This window comes from Nomascus leucogenys, chromosome 18, assembly GCF_006542625.1.
Source record: "Nomascus leucogenys isolate Asia chromosome 18, Asia_NLE_v1, whole genome shotgun sequence".
NCBI lineage: Eukaryota > Metazoa > Chordata > Mammalia > Primates > Hylobatidae > Nomascus > Nomascus leucogenys.
Window position 1 is genome coordinate 65,189,924 of NC_044398.1, and position 17,291 is coordinate 65,207,214.

At 39.7% G+C, this 17,291-nt stretch overlaps 1 protein-coding gene and 1 long non-coding RNA gene across 2 annotated transcripts; one reads left to right on the forward strand and one right to left on the reverse strand.

Annotated features, from left to right (window-relative positions):
- Positions 1 to 3,222: 3,222 nt before the first annotated feature.
- LOC105737857 lies at positions 3,223 to 6,108 on the reverse strand. The gene is made up of 3 exons (XR_001113544.2): positions 5,868 to 6,108; positions 4,550 to 4,638; positions 3,223 to 3,446 (listed from the first exon to the last, which is right to left on the reverse strand). It is a non-coding gene; the product is annotated as an uncharacterized LOC105737857 (long non-coding RNA).
- An 85-nt stretch (positions 6,109 to 6,193) lies between these two features.
- GZMK (granzyme K) lies at positions 6,194 to 15,993 on the forward strand. Its single transcript, XM_003265923.3, has 5 exons — positions 6,194 to 6,324; positions 6,599 to 6,746; positions 12,302 to 12,452; positions 13,231 to 13,500; positions 15,627 to 15,993. Exons 1-5 carry the CDS (start codon positions 6,261 to 6,263, stop codon positions 15,786 to 15,788), a joined length of 795 nt encoding a protein of 264 aa, XP_003265971.1. The 5' UTR covers positions 6,194 to 6,260; the 3' UTR covers positions 15,789 to 15,993.
- The last annotated feature ends 1,298 nt before the right edge of the window (positions 15,994 to 17,291 follow it).

The following is a 17,291-nucleotide window of genomic DNA, read 5'->3' on the forward strand; positions in this document are numbered from 1 at the left end:
TCATAGGTGGGAACTGAACAATGAGAACACTTGGACACAGGAAGGGGAACATCACACACCGGGGCCTGTTGTGGGGTAGGGGGAGCGGGGAGGGAAAGCATTAGGAGATATACCTAATATAAATGACAAGTTAATGGGTGCAGCACACCAACATGGCACATGTATACATATGTAACAAACCTGCACGTTGTGCACATGTACCCTAGAACTTAAAGTATAATAAAAAAAAATTTAAAAAAAAAAAGAAAATAGTTTGGGATTATCTAGTGTAACTAGCAATTCAAATGTATGATTGTATTTTCTATAATATTTACATCAAAACCTTAATTTTAAACTTATTTGCACATATTTCTGTAACATAACTAATGCACTGAATATTCCCATTCATATTGTCCTTATGTTGGTATTATGGTTAACAACTTAAGTCCTTCATATTTCCTACTGGAGTATATATAGTCTGTGAAGGATCTATGCATCTGGAATTTTTGTAATTCTCAATGTGACTTGTTTATACTTGGTAGAATAAGTTGAATGTGGTATAAATTTATAAACTGATTAATTAATTAATTAAAAATAATAAAGAAGATACTTGGTAACTTCTCAAAAACAAAATTTAGAAGATTATGCTTTTGTTGATAATCTCTTCTCAGCCTGCAGCCTTTTTATCAAATACTTGCTATAGCAGTTGTGTCCTTAGCATATCAAACCTTATATTTATTAAGCCTTGCAAAAATGTAAAATGTGCTTCATTACTTATCCTGTAATAGTCATCAAAATTATTTCTAAATATTATTTATATACCAGGTCCCTAGTGAGGTAGTTTAACTAAAATACTGTTTTATTTGTATTTATATTGATTTGCTCACATTGAGCCTACTTATTGTTACTCTTATTTATAAGGACCCTTCACATATTAAAGATACTGTCTTTGGGGGGAAATGTTTTCAACGTAAGTGACAAGCGTTTTGTCATATGTCTTTGGATATTGCCTATGGTATTTTCTACCTTACAAAAGTCTTCTACGCTCTAACTTATTGACAGTTTCCTTTATGCCTTCCCCTCTTAAATATTATTTATAATTTACCATCTCATTTAGTGTTTATAATGATTTCATTTCCTCATAGAAAAAAGGATGGGAGGGGAAGGTTGTGTGTGCGTGTGTGTGTGTGTGTGTGTGTGTCTGTGTGTCTGTGTGTCTGTGTGTTGTTTGGTCACTTTTTGGAAAAAGTATTTATATCATATCTAGATTTCTACTTGAATTGATTCTCAATGGCAAATTGGTGAATACTGAATCAATCGATAATACTTGCTGTGTTCCGGCTTGACCATAGCAATTACTGTGTTTCCCTCATTAATGAATGTGGTCGTTCATTTTGAAATTCCTACTACTTTGCCTGCTGTGACTTCATTTATTTTGTAAAATCATCCTGACTAGTTTAAACAATTTAATTGCTTTCAGCATGATGAGATTATTTCTTGTAATGTATCTGTTTCTATTGTAAAACAATGATAACATATTTGGCTTTGGGGCACAGTACTGCATCACAGTACTGTATCTGAGATGTTCAAATATAAATGGAAGTGCTCCATTACAAGGGCTCCCATCCTCAATTGATCATTTTTCCTTCTTTATTCAACAGTATTTCTTTATTTCCTTCCCTCCCTTTCTGCCTCCACCTTTCCTCTGGTCTTTATTACCCGGTTCTTCTCCGATATTTTTCCCTTAACTTGGCCTACTTATTTACCCCAGTTTTCTCCCTAAAATACTGGTAGGCTCATATAGTTCTCACCTTCCTCTGTGCAAGGCCAGGGTACCCACGAGCCTGGAGCTGAAAACCCTCCTTTGGCAGTCATTACTGTTGAAAGGATTTCCACATGTGCAAATCTTTCAGGACAAGTATTGCAGACAATGCGAGTGATCTGTCTTGAGTCCAGCGACATCACAGGAACCACTCCATGCGGCACTTTCCTCATCCCACCCACAACATTTGAACTTAGTTAAAATGAACATCAAAGGCTGCTCTAAAGAAGAAAAGAAAAAGAAGAGGAGTCATAAAAGGGCAGTGTAAGGCCTGGACACAAAGTTGAGATAGGGACAGTGTATGACCAGGCAGCCAGCACCAGCAGTGCTGGGACATCCCTATTTGCCAAGTCCTCAAGGTATTTTCCTATGATTACTCCATACGTGAGGATCCTGCACTTAAGGCAATTCTCATCCATTCCAGTCATTTCATAGCTGACTTGGAGAGGAGTAAAGGAAAAGGAAGTTGAAGTACTATTGTGTGACTTAACTCAATAATGATGGTTTAGAAAACGTATCTTCATATTTATGAAAGGAAGATTTAACATGCAAAATATATTCTGATTCAAAGTTGAGGTAGAGGAAGACAAAACAAATTTCCCTCAATCTCACCTTTGCCACCACCATCATTCCACCAAGAAGAGGCCCTAGAGCAGCCCTCTAAAGTATTTACATTTAAGTTGCTTAGGAAAAGGCAGTGTTCCATGTGCCCCAACCCATGTTACAGCCCCAGCTCTGAGTTGAGAGGTACTTTGCTTTCCTTGCCAACTGCCCTTAAGCTCATTCATTTTAAGGACCTAGTAGGAGGGATGGCTGTAATCTGAGGTGAGATTTACATTTTCTTGAGAACTTTGGACTTAATATCATTACATAGCACCCCAATATCCTTCCCGAGCCCAATTTTCAAAGCTGCCATAGTTTCATTATGAGCAGATTCATTTACCAAATTAGCTAAGCCATTACTGGACAGAAGTCAAGGCCTGGAGGATGGTGGGCTACAAGGGAGGGATCCAGTGAAATTCTGCCAAATCCTGATGTCAAGTACCAAGGGCTGGGGATGGTTGGATAGCCTGGGAAAATTTGAGATTGAGAACATTCTTCAAAGGAATGTAAAAGGGAATAAATGGGAAGGGCTTGAAACAAATCTGCTTTGCACTTATGTCTACAGAGCAGTGTTTCTCAGACTACCTGTGGGAAAGACCAGCGTGTTTGGAGTTTTAGTTTGTTAATTTGTTTGTTTTTAGTTTCAGCCCATTGTGAACTGATCCATTTATACAACACAAATAAATAGAAAAAAGTAATTAAATAAAAAACAAAGGCATACAAAATACACACCCAATTTTTATTAAATTGGACAAATTATATTTCATTAATAAAATAAATTAATACAGTGCCATGTTAAGTAGCTGTTAGAGTTTCTAAACTCTGGCTCTCAATTTCTGTCCCCATCTTGCTCCAAATCAGTAACAAACAGGTTCGGAGGCTGGCACAGGTCTGCAGGCCATGCTTTGATTGGCATGGCTCTAGGGGTTGTGGCTTATAAATCTGACGGAGCAGGTGTCTGGGCTGTTGAAGAAAGGCAGTCCAAGGGATAGAACCACACGAGGCCTTTGGAGCAGTGGAACAGCTGTTCTATAAGGGTCTCCTGAAACACAGGAGAGGCAGAAACAACATCTCTAAGAGCAGCAAGAAAGACAGCTAAACACAGCAAAGAAGAGCCACAAGGCTATGACGTGTGAAGCCAGCCCTGCTCTGAGCACAGTCTTGCACTTGCTCAGTCCGGTACAGCTGCTGTAAAGCCATCCAAAGCAAACACGGCCCTCCCTGCAGCAGACTCAACAGAACAAAAACCAACACCCAGAAATAAATTAGATCGCCGAGCTCATCATGTTACACAGCCCACTGTTCTCAAATCCAGAATCCTGAATATAATAACAAATGATACTATTAACTGGCAAATCGGTCTAAAGCCAAAACCAAATAACTCATTACTATTAACCAACATGATTCTCAGAATTTTCTAGGTCAGCTACAAGAAAGAGTTATGAGACTCTTCCCAGCTGAACTAAATCTCACCCATGTCTAATTGCACGCAGTGTGTATGGCTAAATCCTTTTTCTCTTCTGCACAGCCAGCTTGTCTCTCAGAGCACCTAAGCCCCCAGGGACTTCTCAAAGGAGGCAGGCATGTAGTCAGGTTGAAAGGAACATAGAGCCGGGAGCCAGCACACAGGAGCTTAAGGGCCACCTGCTAGCTTGGTAATCTCAAGCAAGTCCCTGAATTTCAGTTTATTTATCCATAAAACAAGACTAATGACAACCACTTCCCTGGAAATACAGCTAAAAACGTTCAGCAATTTGTACAACGCTATGTGGACATTAATCCTTACTACTCAGAAATAAGCAGCTGAGAAATGTTTGTAACTATTCCCATTTCCCCTGCCACACACACACACACACACACACACACAGCTTTGTCCTTTACAATTTATTTCTTCCTTAGAGTTTGGATCACTTCTACCTGTCACACACCATCTTCCTTATGATCCCAGCATCACTGGGATGTAGCAGGGAACTGACGCCATCCTGTCTGCCTTCCAATGTGGAACAATGCCACACAGTAGAGCATCCAAGGCACATCAACAGTGACAAAGATGACTTGAAAATTCACAGGGACATTTGAGTGGGAGTAATAAGTTTGGTTTATTAAGCTTGTGGCTTTTCTTAACTTGGCTCCTCCTTATCTCACCTTCTGCTCTCTCTGGCAGGAAGTCACTGCTCTGCGTTGGTTTTGTTCATTCTGTTTAACATGTAGAAAGCTTTACTGTTGCCACACCCCTGTACAAGGAAAGCAGGCTTTTTATAAAATTCTGTGTTCTGGGAGGGTACTCATTCACATACAACTTAACACACAGGGAGGTCAGGCAGGTGATTTGGTCTAGGTCATAAGCTGTGTTGCCTTGGGCAAATTACGTAGCCTCTTGGAACTTATTTCTCCCATTGTAACATAAAGATAATAGTTGTCCTGCTTTCCTCAAAGACATAGACATGAAACCATAAATGATCATATAAAAAGAATTTTGGAAATAACTTAAGGTATTTTACTTATATATTATTAAGTTATAAAGTATAATATATAATTATAGTATTATTTATCATTATTCCTACTCTTTGTGCTAGAAAACAATTTGATAGGAGTCTCTTGAAATCTGCTGAGCATAATAGCTCTGGATTTTAATTCTCCTTTCTAAAATGAATGGAAGATAAAATGCATACATCTTAAAAGAAAGATCTGTTGATTTAATGCAAATTTTGATCAGTGTTTCTAGGAAGTGATTGGCATTCTGATGCGTGATCTATTTGTATTCATTTTATATTTGCACTGCTGATCAGTGTCTGGCACAAACAGAATCTTGTAGAATCTTGAGTCTAATACCTTTTGTATTGAAGGCCTGGCAATGCATTGTCATCTGTTCCTGGGGAGAATTACAAAATGCAGTCCTTTATTTTTAAAAGACATTATTATTAAGTCCCTGGAAAAACGCATGGCCATTTTCAATTAAAAATGAGTATAAGAGAGACTCTGAATCAAAAATAGTTGCCAATGTTCACCTTTAATAACATTATGAAATCTCACAAAAATGTAACTAAAATTTAACCAAATTTGGGCAAACTTAGAGAAACGACATGAGTAGGGATGTTTGCTGCAAAACATATGGTTTTCTCTGGATGGTGCTCAGGCTTTAGCTAAGCCACATTGTGAAGTAACCATAATCTGTGCAAGGTCCATGTCTCTCTTCACCATAAATCTATGTCCAAAGGAAAAAGAGAGAAGAATGAAATATGATAGGCACCATTTTGTGCCAGGAAAAATAGTAAGTATTGCTTGAGAGCAATGGACATCTTTGAACTCTGTCTGCAACTTCATTACATTCTTATGGCATGGATGTTTTTCATTTATAAATATTATATACACATATAGTATAAATTTTATTTATAGCATAAGTACTCTGATACAGGTATTAGAGATGGTATCTCCAGACATGGGTTCTTTATGGCACACATACCTCTCCCAAAAAAGTGCTAAAAGCAATTAGCCAGACGTGGTGGCAGGCGCCTGTAGTCCCAGCTACTCAGGAGGCTGAGGCAGGAGAATGGCGAGAACCCGGGAGGCAGAGCTTGCAGTGAGCTGCGATCTCGCCACTGCACTCCAGCCTGGGTGACAGAGGGAGACTCCGTCTCAAAACAAAACAAAACAAAAAAGTGCTAAAAGCACAGAACTGAAAGTCCCCAAACTGATACATAACGTTTACACCTAGGTGTGAAAAAAATCTTACCCCTAGAGCACCTGTGGTGAGAAAGTCAAAACTTACAAGAACAAAACTCAGTCTTCAGAACCGTCTTCCTTCATCACAGGATAAAAGCATTTCATCTGGGCTTCTTAAATCTAAGTCTTTAAAATGACTAAGTTTTCTTCCTTTTCTCTGTTTTTCCTAATAGTTGGGGCTTATATGACTCCTGTGTGTAAGTATCTCCTATATCTACATGTAAACATTAAATGAATTTCTACTGACTATATTGTTATATTATAGATGAAAATTATTTTCACAATCATTCCTATCTTTCTGAACTGTAATGTATTATACAAATTTTTCATCAGTAAAATTACTGTAGCTTTTAGGTAGGGTTATTGCTGTTTTTTAAGCTTTGAAAATAATATAGTGACTGTCATTGGAAGAATTACATGAAACAGTATGTTTAGATCTTTTGTGTGAAATCTTTTGGTCTACTTTTGTAGGTTTCAATATGGAAATTATTGGAGGGAAAGAAGTGTCACCTCATTCCAGGCCATTTATGGCCTCCATCCAGTATGGCGGACATCACGTTTGTGGAGGTGTTCTGATTGATCCACAGTGGGTGCTGACAGCAGCCCACTGCCAATATCGGTGAGTCCTCCACACTTTTCCAGGCATGTGTTTTTTCTGCAAGTTATTATAGCTACAAGAGAAGCTTACCTCTCCTGAATGAGAATTTGATCTACTGTTAGCTTCTGTGGTTACTGACCAACTGGTGGCGTTTATTTACCTTCTTCCACATCCACGCTTTCTGTCCTGGCTTTTCCTTTTCAGAGAGAACTGAGTTGCAGGACATTAGACAAATTCAAGTCCTCTGTATAATGCAGGGAACACAGCAACAGTAATACTTGAAGCAGCAGTACTCTTGACCTTGTTAGACCACACTGCTCAAGAGGAAATCAGACAACCTGAGCTTGCTCTGTGCTTTGAGCTTCCCCATTTTACAAAGGGGTAATAATCATATCATACCTGCTTTGTGGGGTTTCAGAATTAAATAGTATCTGTTTAAGTATTTTAGCATGCTTGGCACATTTAGTAAACACAAAAAAAATTGCAGCTATTATCATTAGTATTATACGCATAAGAAGCGTACTTTGCCACTCCTAACAGTAGCTACTCACCACTTACAACTTTCCTAGGTGGAAAAAAACAAGTTATTGATGACTTCTAGAAAGAGAAAGATAATGAGAGAGTTATTTCCTAGGATACTTAGAATGAAAGCTTTTCTGAAGACAGAGTAAAACCTTCCAAAGTCCATTTCAGCCTAGGATTCTCTTACTTCAGCTAATAAAGCACAAAACCCCTCTTGGGATGCTGCAACCATCACAAAAGAAATGCCACTAGAAAACTAATTTGGTATTTGTTGTTTTGTTTGTTTGCTTGGGTTTTTTGGTTTTGTTTTTTGTTTGTATATATGTTTCCTTATGTTTCTTGCCTAATAAGCTGAGATGGAGCCTTCTTTTCTTTCACTTAAAGATCTCTCTTAGCTGTAACGGTTTGCTCTCTCCAGCCATTGTCTATATCTAAACAGAACAACTGAATTGACTTGCTTTTCTATGCTTTGGGGGTTTTGTCTGATTGTCCCATTTAAATGGAACTGTTTGATCACAAATTGGAAGTTTTGAAGCCTGCAGACTGGGAGATCTTCTGCTATCTCTAAATAGCAAGCCACTGATTTCCAATTTAATATGGTTACTTCATTTACATGGGGTTCTTGCCCTCATAGAAATCACACTCTCATCCCCATCACTTCTCTCTTCCCCAGGGCATTTGCCCCCTAGAGATCAGAGAGACAGAGTGGGGAACTGTCAGTAAATGTTCATTTGATGCAAAATATGCACATCTTCAAATATGCTCATAATACACATTCAAATGGTCTATAACCTCCCCAGACACAGAGCTTGACTTCTAAATGTTCAACAAACGTTGGATGGAAAGAAAGAAATACACTGAAAGATCTTTCTTTCTTTCTTTTTTTGGCTAGGCCTGAAACATGGTGTATGAAAAAGTGCTTCACTAGCCATAAAATGTTATAGGAAGTTAAATAATATCACTAAGTTGAATTTTAAATTTTGTCAAGTGGATTTAACTCACGAGAAGTGGATTCCCAAATTGGGGAAAGAGATTATAAAAAAAGAGAGAGGTCTTAGAGTTTTTTTTTTCTTAAAACAAACTATTGCTAAATATCATTTTAAATGGCTGGGGTATAAAGAACTCCAAAATATGTAGATCAAATTTCCTCTACAGGACACTTGGGTGTAAAAAGTAGGCAGATTGGTGGTTGGAAAAATATTAAGCTTTATGAAATTCAAAATATTTACAAAATAGCTCAATGGTGGCTTCCCAAAAATGTACTCCCCAGTATCCTGTGGGAATAGTTTGCCCCAAGCCTCTCTCTCAGCAAAATTGTGAAGAGGGCCAAACCTGGGAGTGCTTCCTTCTCACCAGCCATCCACACGGCTCCTCCCTCAATATTCTGGCCCCTTTATTAGTTGCCATGTCAAATATAAAAGCAAATTAATAAAAAATGTCCTGTACAAACTTATCTTCAGCATTTTAACTTACCAGAAGCAAAACTCTCACCAGCTGTTGCACCCTGTTCTCCTGATTCTCTCCCAGGCCCCCCTCACAGAGCACTTCCCCCTGCCCCAACCTGCCTAGCAAGTTGTTAGATGGAACCTTCCACAGCCCCTTCCACACGGCCTCACTCCATCTCAAATGCTCAAGGCTCCTGGAACAAAATGGTTCAATGTTCAGGCTCTAGATTCAAGCCAACTGAGCTTTAATCCTGCCCGAATTTGCCTCCTGGAGGCAAAGGTCCTCAAGTTTGTTCATTTACCTGAACCTCAATTTCTTCATCTATAAAATGGGGATTGTCATAATACCTATCTCACCACGCTGTTGTGAGGTTTAAATGAGGGAAGCTTTGTAAAATGCTTAGCACAGAACACAAAAAAATTAATAGATGTTATCGAGTATTGTTATACAATTATCTGTGCCTTCCAATGGTAATAACCAAGGAACTAATCTGATGTTGACGAGGTAAGACTGGGAAGACCTCCCTCTCTGACAGCCAAGTTCTTCTCCCTCTCTCTTAGGCAAGAGAAATCTCCAAGACATAGGGACCCTGCCTTTGCTGCCAGACCTCAAGGGGTGGGTCTAAGCAGAAGCACTGCTGAGCATCTGGGCAGGCTGGCAGAGAAAAGAAGAGGCTTGAAGGGGGTTGACAAGGGGTTCAAAGAGGGATTGAGGAAAGAGCACTGGACTGGGAGTCACCAAAAGCCAAATTTGGGTCTTGATTCCACTATTTATGAGGTATGTCACCTTGGACGAGTCAGAGAACAATCTTTTACTGGTAAGGAATACACAGCCCGTTAACAACCTTGAGAAAGGTTGTTGTTAGGCTCAACTGAGACAACGTTTACAGATGTCTTCAGCAGACCTACTGTAAGCCACACTGTAGTTCTACTCCATATATGATTCTCTTCCAGGAAAGCTCAGGGTGGGACTCAGGAAACCACATTTTAAACCAACACCTCCAGGTGATTCTGAAGCAAGTCTGAAGACTGCACTTGGGGAAATCCTGTGCTGTGCAACCGAAAAACACTGGCATTATTACTTCCTCTTTGTGTGAATTCAGACTTCAGTTTAGCTAAGGAGGTGGGATCCCAGAACTCAAGTAATTCCAGATATCCCGTAGGCAGAAAATTTGACCTCAGTAGCACAGATTACAGTTGAAGGATATCTAGAAATTGAAAGTTCAGAAGGAATAATGGTCTGCTTGGGTTGTTTTTGGTCTTAACATGTCCCAGTGGAGACAAAAATAACCAAAACATTTCAAAGGCAATAACTAGCCGAGGAAATTAGTAAAAGATGAAAGAAACCCAGACATTTTTTCAGTATCCCTCCCTTAGTGAGAATCCACCCTCCACACCTCTCATTTGTACCTCACAGCCTTCTTTGTGTGAGTCATTTAGGCACGTGCCCACCTTTCTGTTACAGCATTCATCCTGAAGATTTTTATGTCATCCTTCTCCTACAAAGTTTTGGGTTTAGTGGGTATGTTGAATTTGAATTCAAATCAATCCTAGGAAATCCAGTCCACATTCTATGAGAAATTTCCACCCCATCCTGATTTTGCAATAGGCAAACTTTTCAACAAATAAAGCTGGAATTCCCAAAATAAATAAAAATAAACTCTTTTGGTAGAAACCAAAAAGTGGTCATTCCAGGCAGTCACAGCTCTGCCATATGCAAACCCACTCTACCACAGGCATTTGCTCATTTTCAAATCTAAAACAATCATGTCTTCCCCTTTCTGTAGGTTTCTGTGCTCTTTGTAACTTTTATTAATATTTATTAATCTATATGCGTGAGTATGTGTGTTTTTACTGCAATCTACTTTGGTAGCTTTTTCAAGTAGCAAAGAAATAGTTACACGTAAACAAACAAATACAATTAAAAGATCTGAGGTAGACTTCATAAAGATAGACACTGTAATGGAATATATCTGTAGTATACAAATGGCTCTACGGTACTGCCAAAATCTCCAAAAAATTATTTCTACTTTATCACTGCTGTAAGTGTAATTTTATCCAACAAAGAGTAAATCAGATCAATTGTGGCACTGTTGAAACACTGGTACTAGAACTGTGTATGACCAGAGATTTAAAAAACAAACCTGGCCGGGCACGGAGACTCATGCCTGTAATCCCAGCACTTTGGGAGGCTGAGGCCAGTAGATCACCTGAGGTCAGGAGATCGAGACCACCCTGGCCAACATGGTGAAATTCTGTCTTTACTAAAAATACAAAAATTAGCTGGGTGTGGTGGCACAAGCCTGTAGTCCCAGCCTCTCAGGAGGCTGAGGCAGGAGAATCACTTGATCCTGGGAGGCAGAGGTTGCTGTGAGCCAAGATGGTGCCACTGAACTCCAGCCTGGGCAACAGAGCAAGACTCCGTCTCAAAAAAAAGGTTAAAAAAAAAAGCCAAAAAACAAACCTATTTCTTCACCTGACTCACCAGTTCGTATTCTCTAAATCTCCCCGATGGAATGGCTACTAAACTTAAAGTATCTTCATTTCAAATTAGCATTGTTTTCTTACCTTGAGGAAAGTTTTCCTTTCTTATCCAAATCTTTGTTCTAATTGAGGGGACAGGACATATGGACATATCCGACTGTCATGTAATGGGCCTTACTTCCCCATATTGACCTGAGATGAGGTCTAGGCATGTAGGTGAGCAAGTGTAGGATGGGGATCTTTGTGGTGTTTGTTTGTTTGTTTGTTTGTTTGTTTGTTTGTTTTTAAGAGATGGGGCCTTGTTCTGTCACCCAGGCTGTGACACTTCAGCCTCCAGCTCTGGGGCTCAAGCAATCCCTCCTGCTTCAACCTCTCAAACAGCTGGGACTATAGGCATGCACCACCATGCCCAGCATGCACCACTGTACCCCTTAATTTTTTTTTAGAGATGGGGTTCTCACTATATTGCCCAGACTTCTCTCAAACTCCTGGCCTCAAATGATCCTCCCACCTCAGTCTCCCAAGTGGCTGGGATTACAGGCATGAGCCACTGCACCTGGCTACCTTAATTATTAAAACACTTAATGTTGGGAAGATAAAAAAGTTCTGGGGTTCTGGAGATGATAGTGGTGGATGAACAACAATATAAATGTCCTTCATACCACCAAACTGTACATTTAAGAATGGTTAAAATGGTAAATTTTGTTATGTATACTTTACCACAGTAAAAACATTTTAATGGTAGTTGGTGTAAATCTCAAACTACAAACTCAAGAAATACAATTTGCTTTATTTTTACATAAATGAACACAATTTTGTTTTAAGCTTGATCTAAGTCAATTAGGATTTCACTTCTTTTTCTTCCCCCAGTTGGATACAAGTTCTGATATTCTTTTGCAATGCCAGGGAATTGGTTTAGGGTAGGATTAAGGGCAAGTCATTTGGCCCTTAATATCAATTCATGCTGGGGTCCACTAAGACCTTTGTCACTCCACCTAATCTTAAGCAGGTTACCTTGGAGATAGCCCTTGTTTCTCTATGTATACAACCCTCTCCACCATCACCACTCCCCACTGGGGGATTTGGAAATCATTCTGCTGCTTTCATTCTCTTTGCTTTTTTTAGGTTTACCAAAGGCCAGTCTCCCACTGTGGTTTTAGGCGCACACTCTCTCTCAAAGAATGAGGCCTCCAAACAAACATTGGAGATCAAAAAATTTATACCATTCTCAAGAGTTACATCAGATCCTCAATCAAATGATATCATGCTGGTTAAGGTAAGTAGTAGCATTGTCTTCCTTCTATTTTGCCAACATTTTTATACAGGATGGCTCAATTAGTTAAATCACCTACAAAAAGCATTTTACTAGCACCCTCCCCATGTTTGAGGAGATCATGATATATTTTATAAGGACCCATGTTATTCCATATACTGCCTTGAAAGAAAAAAGAATTTATCACAAATGCACCAGGGCTGTGTTTATACAAGGAAAAGTAACTCTGATACTCACATATGTAGGAGGGGAACATCTTAACAGGCCCAAGGATCCACACTGAAAGCTTTTCTCCCAAGTGCTTTTCTCATTAGCAAGTAAAAAATACAACAGTTATTTATACAACAGAGCTAACCAAGTGACTTCAGGGCCTCAGCAGTGAGTTACAACTTAGTCTAGACCGCATTTAGTTTAGTCCAAACTTGGTCTAGACCGTACTCAAGGATCCTATCCAGCAGGAAGCAGCCCAGCCCTCAAAGTCATGACCTATGGATGTTATTCCACACAAAACCATCCAGTGGAGGGCAAAGGCCAGTTTGCTCGAGACTGGACAAAATTCCTGCTCTCCATAAGCTCCCTCCCCAAGCCTCAGTGAGCTCCTCGGGGAACAGAGAGCATGGTCAGAAAAGCAACAACCACAAATGCAGTTGCAGGCCACCACCAAAGTAGATCCCAGAACAGGGACGCCCGCCTAAGACAGAGGGACCACACATACAATGCACAGGCTAACATCAGAATACTACTGGGAAAGAAATAACTCAATCTTTTTTCAATCTGTCAGCTTCAAACAGCCGCAAAACTCAATAAACATGTCAAGGTGCTCCACATAAGATCCAAAGCCTATCTTAGATCTGGAACCAAATGCGAGGTTACTGGCTGGGGAGCCACCGACCCAAATTTATTAAGACCTTCTGATACCCTGCGAGAAGTCACTGTTACTGTCCTAAGTCGAAAACTTTGCAACAGCCAAAGTTACTACAACCACGACCCTTTAATCACCAGAGACATGGTCTGTGCAGGAGATGCCAAAGGCCAGAAGGATTCCTGTAAGGTAAGAATCTCTCTTTCAAACAGGCATCTCGGAGCGCTGTACAGCAGCCAAGCCTCTATTGCTCACTGACACTGAAGAGGAGGGAGGGGCATGGAGAATACAAAACCACAATTCTAAACATTTTCTCTTCATTCCTGCACAGCATTCTCTATTCTTTTTCATCTACCATTGTGGATGGATTGTAAAAACTTCCCCAATGCTTCATAAGCACCCACTAAATGTTTGTTAATCAGGATAATGGACCATATCTGACAACTTTTACAGGCTTCCTATGAGAGATGTTATCCTCCTTACAAAGTCTACCAACCCTGAAGTCACTAGTGGTGATTAGAAGATAACTTATTTAAAGAATCACCTTGCAGATTAATCAATAAGGAGGTCTTATAAGACTCAAATGCAAAAAGCTCAAATATATAGTATGTGTTTCATAAGTAATGTTGACTGACTGTCTTCATCTGTTTGGGCTGCTACCACAAAATGCCATAAACTCGGTGGCTTATAAATAACAGAACTTTATTCTGTTCTAGATCAAGATCAAGGCACCAGCACATTTGGTGTCTGGGGAGGGCCTACTTTCTGGTTCATAAACAGCTTCTTTTCACTCTAACCTCACATGGTAGATGGGGCGAGGGGGTCTCTCTTAGGCCTCTTTAATAAGGGAACCAATCTCATTCATGAAGGCTTCACCTCCATGACCTAATCACTTCCCAAAGTCCCCACCTCCTAATACCCTCACCTTGGGAGTGAGGATTGCAACATATGAATTCGGAGGAATCAAATATTCAGACCATACCACTGACTAACAAAAAGGAACAAAAGGCCGGGCATGGTGGCTCACACCTGTAATCCCAGCACTTTGGGAGGCCAAGGTGGGTGGATCTGTTGAACTCAGGAGTTCGAGACCAGCCTGGGCAATATGGTGAAAACCTGTCTCTACAAAAAATACAAAAATTAGCCGGGTGTGGTGGCACACACCTGTAGTCCCACCTACTCAGGAGGCTGAGCGGGGAGGATCACCTGAGCCCAGGAGGTTGAGACTGAAGTGAGCCAATATCTTGCCACTGCATTCCAGTCTGGGTGACAAAATGAGATCCTGTCTTAAAAGAGAAAAAGGAACAAGAGTCATTATCTTTTTCAAAATCTTTTGTTTATTGAGATGGTAAGGAAAAAAATAGATGTTCATGTTTATATGAACTATATTAATATATAGCACAAGTGAATTACTAATTTTTTAAAAATTAGAATACAGTATTCATCTCATACTATGTTAAGTATAACTGGGGGAGAGGATATGATGACTTCAAATGTCTTGTGCATCTGCAGTACCCAAGACCATCACCCTCCTAAACATCTGTTATCATGGTTGACCAAAATATAAGGCACTGCAGTTTGCAATGTGAACATTAGCAAAGAGAAAGACTGGTCTTCAAATGTAGAAGCCAGCTCTTCATCAAAAGGCCATGCCATCCCCTCTATAGCTCTTTCCCTTCACTTGATAGAATTTAGTTACATGTTTTGCTGTTAGAGTGAGTCTTCAAAAATCATTTCATTCACTAAGTATTTACTAAGTACGGTACATATACATAGCACTATGTCCAACCATGTGAGGATGCAAAAAATAAATAAATAACAGAGAACATATAATTCCTGCCATGAAGACATTTTCTACAATACATTGCTCTTTTCTGCTAGTCTCAATAACAACTTGATTTTAGGTCTGTGAGCATGAAAATGAAATATACAATTTTAAAAGATTATTTTATTTCAGTGGATTATTTAAAACTTTATCCGTTCTTTAATAAATAGTCAATAGTCATTGATTCCCAGAGGAATGTAGACATAGGGACAAAACAGAGACATGGACACTGAGACAGAGGCAGAGGCAGAGTCATAGTCATAGATAGAGAGATAAACAGAGAAGCAAGTGGTCAGAAACATAGTCCCTGACAGAGACAGGCACATAGAGAACCTATAACGAGTAAGAGGCAGTGTCAGACACTCTTCGGGACATAAGGAAAGCAAGGACCCAGATAATAATCCCTTGAGCAATCAACAGTTGGTGGTTAAAAAACAAAAAACATCCCAACAGCTTCTTACCACGTATTTGCCCTTTTTCTTCCTTCCAGGGTGACTCAGGGGGCCCCTTGATCTGTAAAGGTGTCTTCCATGCCATAGTCTCTGGAGGTCATGAATGTGGTGTTGCCAAAAAGCCTGGAATCTACACGCTGTTAACCAAGAAATACCAGACTTGGATCAAAAGCAACCTTGTCCCGTCTCATACAAATTAAGTTACAAATAATTTTATTGAATGTACTTGCTTCTTTTTTCCTAATATACTCGCAGGTTAGAGTTGGGTATAAGTAAAGCAGAGCATATATGGGGTCCATTTTTGCACTTGTAAGTCATTTTATTAAGGAATCAAGTTCTTTTTCACTTGTATCACTGATGTATTTCTACCATGCTGGTTTTATTCTAAATAAAATTTAGAAGTCTTTCTGTTTCTCTTTTATCACATGAAGTAATATCTGCCCCCATTCCACCCACACTCCCCAAAGGGCAATAAGGTCACTGAATAAAACCGTAATGGTACCACCTTCAACCAGGTGTAACTTCTGCTGGATCATCCTAAGTTGTTGGGTTGTTTTCTTTTCATTGTTGTGATAACATTAAACATGAGATAGGCCCTTTCAACAAATGTTTAAGGGTACGATACATTATTGTTAACTATAGGCATGATCTTGCAGTGCAGATCTCTAGAACTGCTTCATCTCGTATAAATGAAACTTTATGCCAGTTGAATAGCAGCTCTCTACTTCCCCACCACCCCCATGCTCTCGCAACCCCATTCTACTCTAAGCTTCTATGAGTCTGTATTTTTTAAATATAGATCATAAATATAAATATCCTAATTCAAGCAAGCAGCTTATACAAATATTTGGACAGTATTTCTTATTTATATATGTCATATTTTGTTCCAGAAAGGATTTAAAGCAATGTACAACAACGCCTGCAATAAAACAAAATGCAGAATTAAAAATAAATTGATGAAGGTATTGGGACAATGGGGAAATGAGAGTAAGAAAGAGAAGAGGAAGGCCGGAGTGGTCACATGGTACTGATAGTGCCACAAGTTTCTTTCTATACATTTGCTAGAAGGATTCACATTTGGCTCTATGCTTTGGCCAATGCAAGAAAGAGCAACACAATCAATTATATCAATTACAGTGTCCAGGAAATAAAAATAAATTGTTTACCCAGAAGTAGGAGCCCTGGTGCTGGAACTAAAACTAGAGAGAACTTTTTTCCATGGTCCTCATAAGAAAGACGCTGTGACGGCCGGGCGCAGTGGCTCACTCCTGTAATCCTAGCGCTGTGGAAGGCCAAGGTGGGCAGATCACGAGGTCAGGAGATCGAGACCATCCTGGCTAACACAGTGAAACCCTGTCTCTACTAAAAAATACAAAAACTTATCCAGGTGTGGTGGCGAGCCCCTGTAGTCCCAGCTACTCGGGAGGCTGAGGCAGGAGAATGGTGTGAATCTGGGAAGCGGAGCTTGCAGTGAGCCGAGATCGCGCCACTGCACTCCAGCCTGGGCGACAGAGCAAGGCTCCGTCTCAAAAAAAAAAAAAAAAAAAAAAAAAGAAGAAGAAGAAGGACACTGTGCCATATGTCCCATATCCCCACCAACTGCATCAGAACCACCTAAGATTATTTGTAATACAGGTTCCCTTGACCTCTTGCCTAGAAATTCAGATTGAATAGGCTTGGAGTGGGCCTGAAAATCTGCGTTC

Coding starts and splice junctions, on each gene's coding strand:
- GZMK (XM_003265923.3), top strand. CDS start 6,261: ATGACTAAGTTTTCTTCCTTTTCTCTGTTTTTCCTAATAGTTGGGGCT. Junction 6,747..12,301: donor GCAGCCCACTGCCAATATCG/GTGAGTCCTCCA, acceptor TGCTTTTTTTAG/GTTTACCAAAGGCCAGTCTC. Junction 13,501..15,626: donor GCCAGAAGGATTCCTGTAAG/GTAAGAATCTCT, acceptor TCTTCCTTCCAG/GGTGACTCAGGGGGCCCCTT.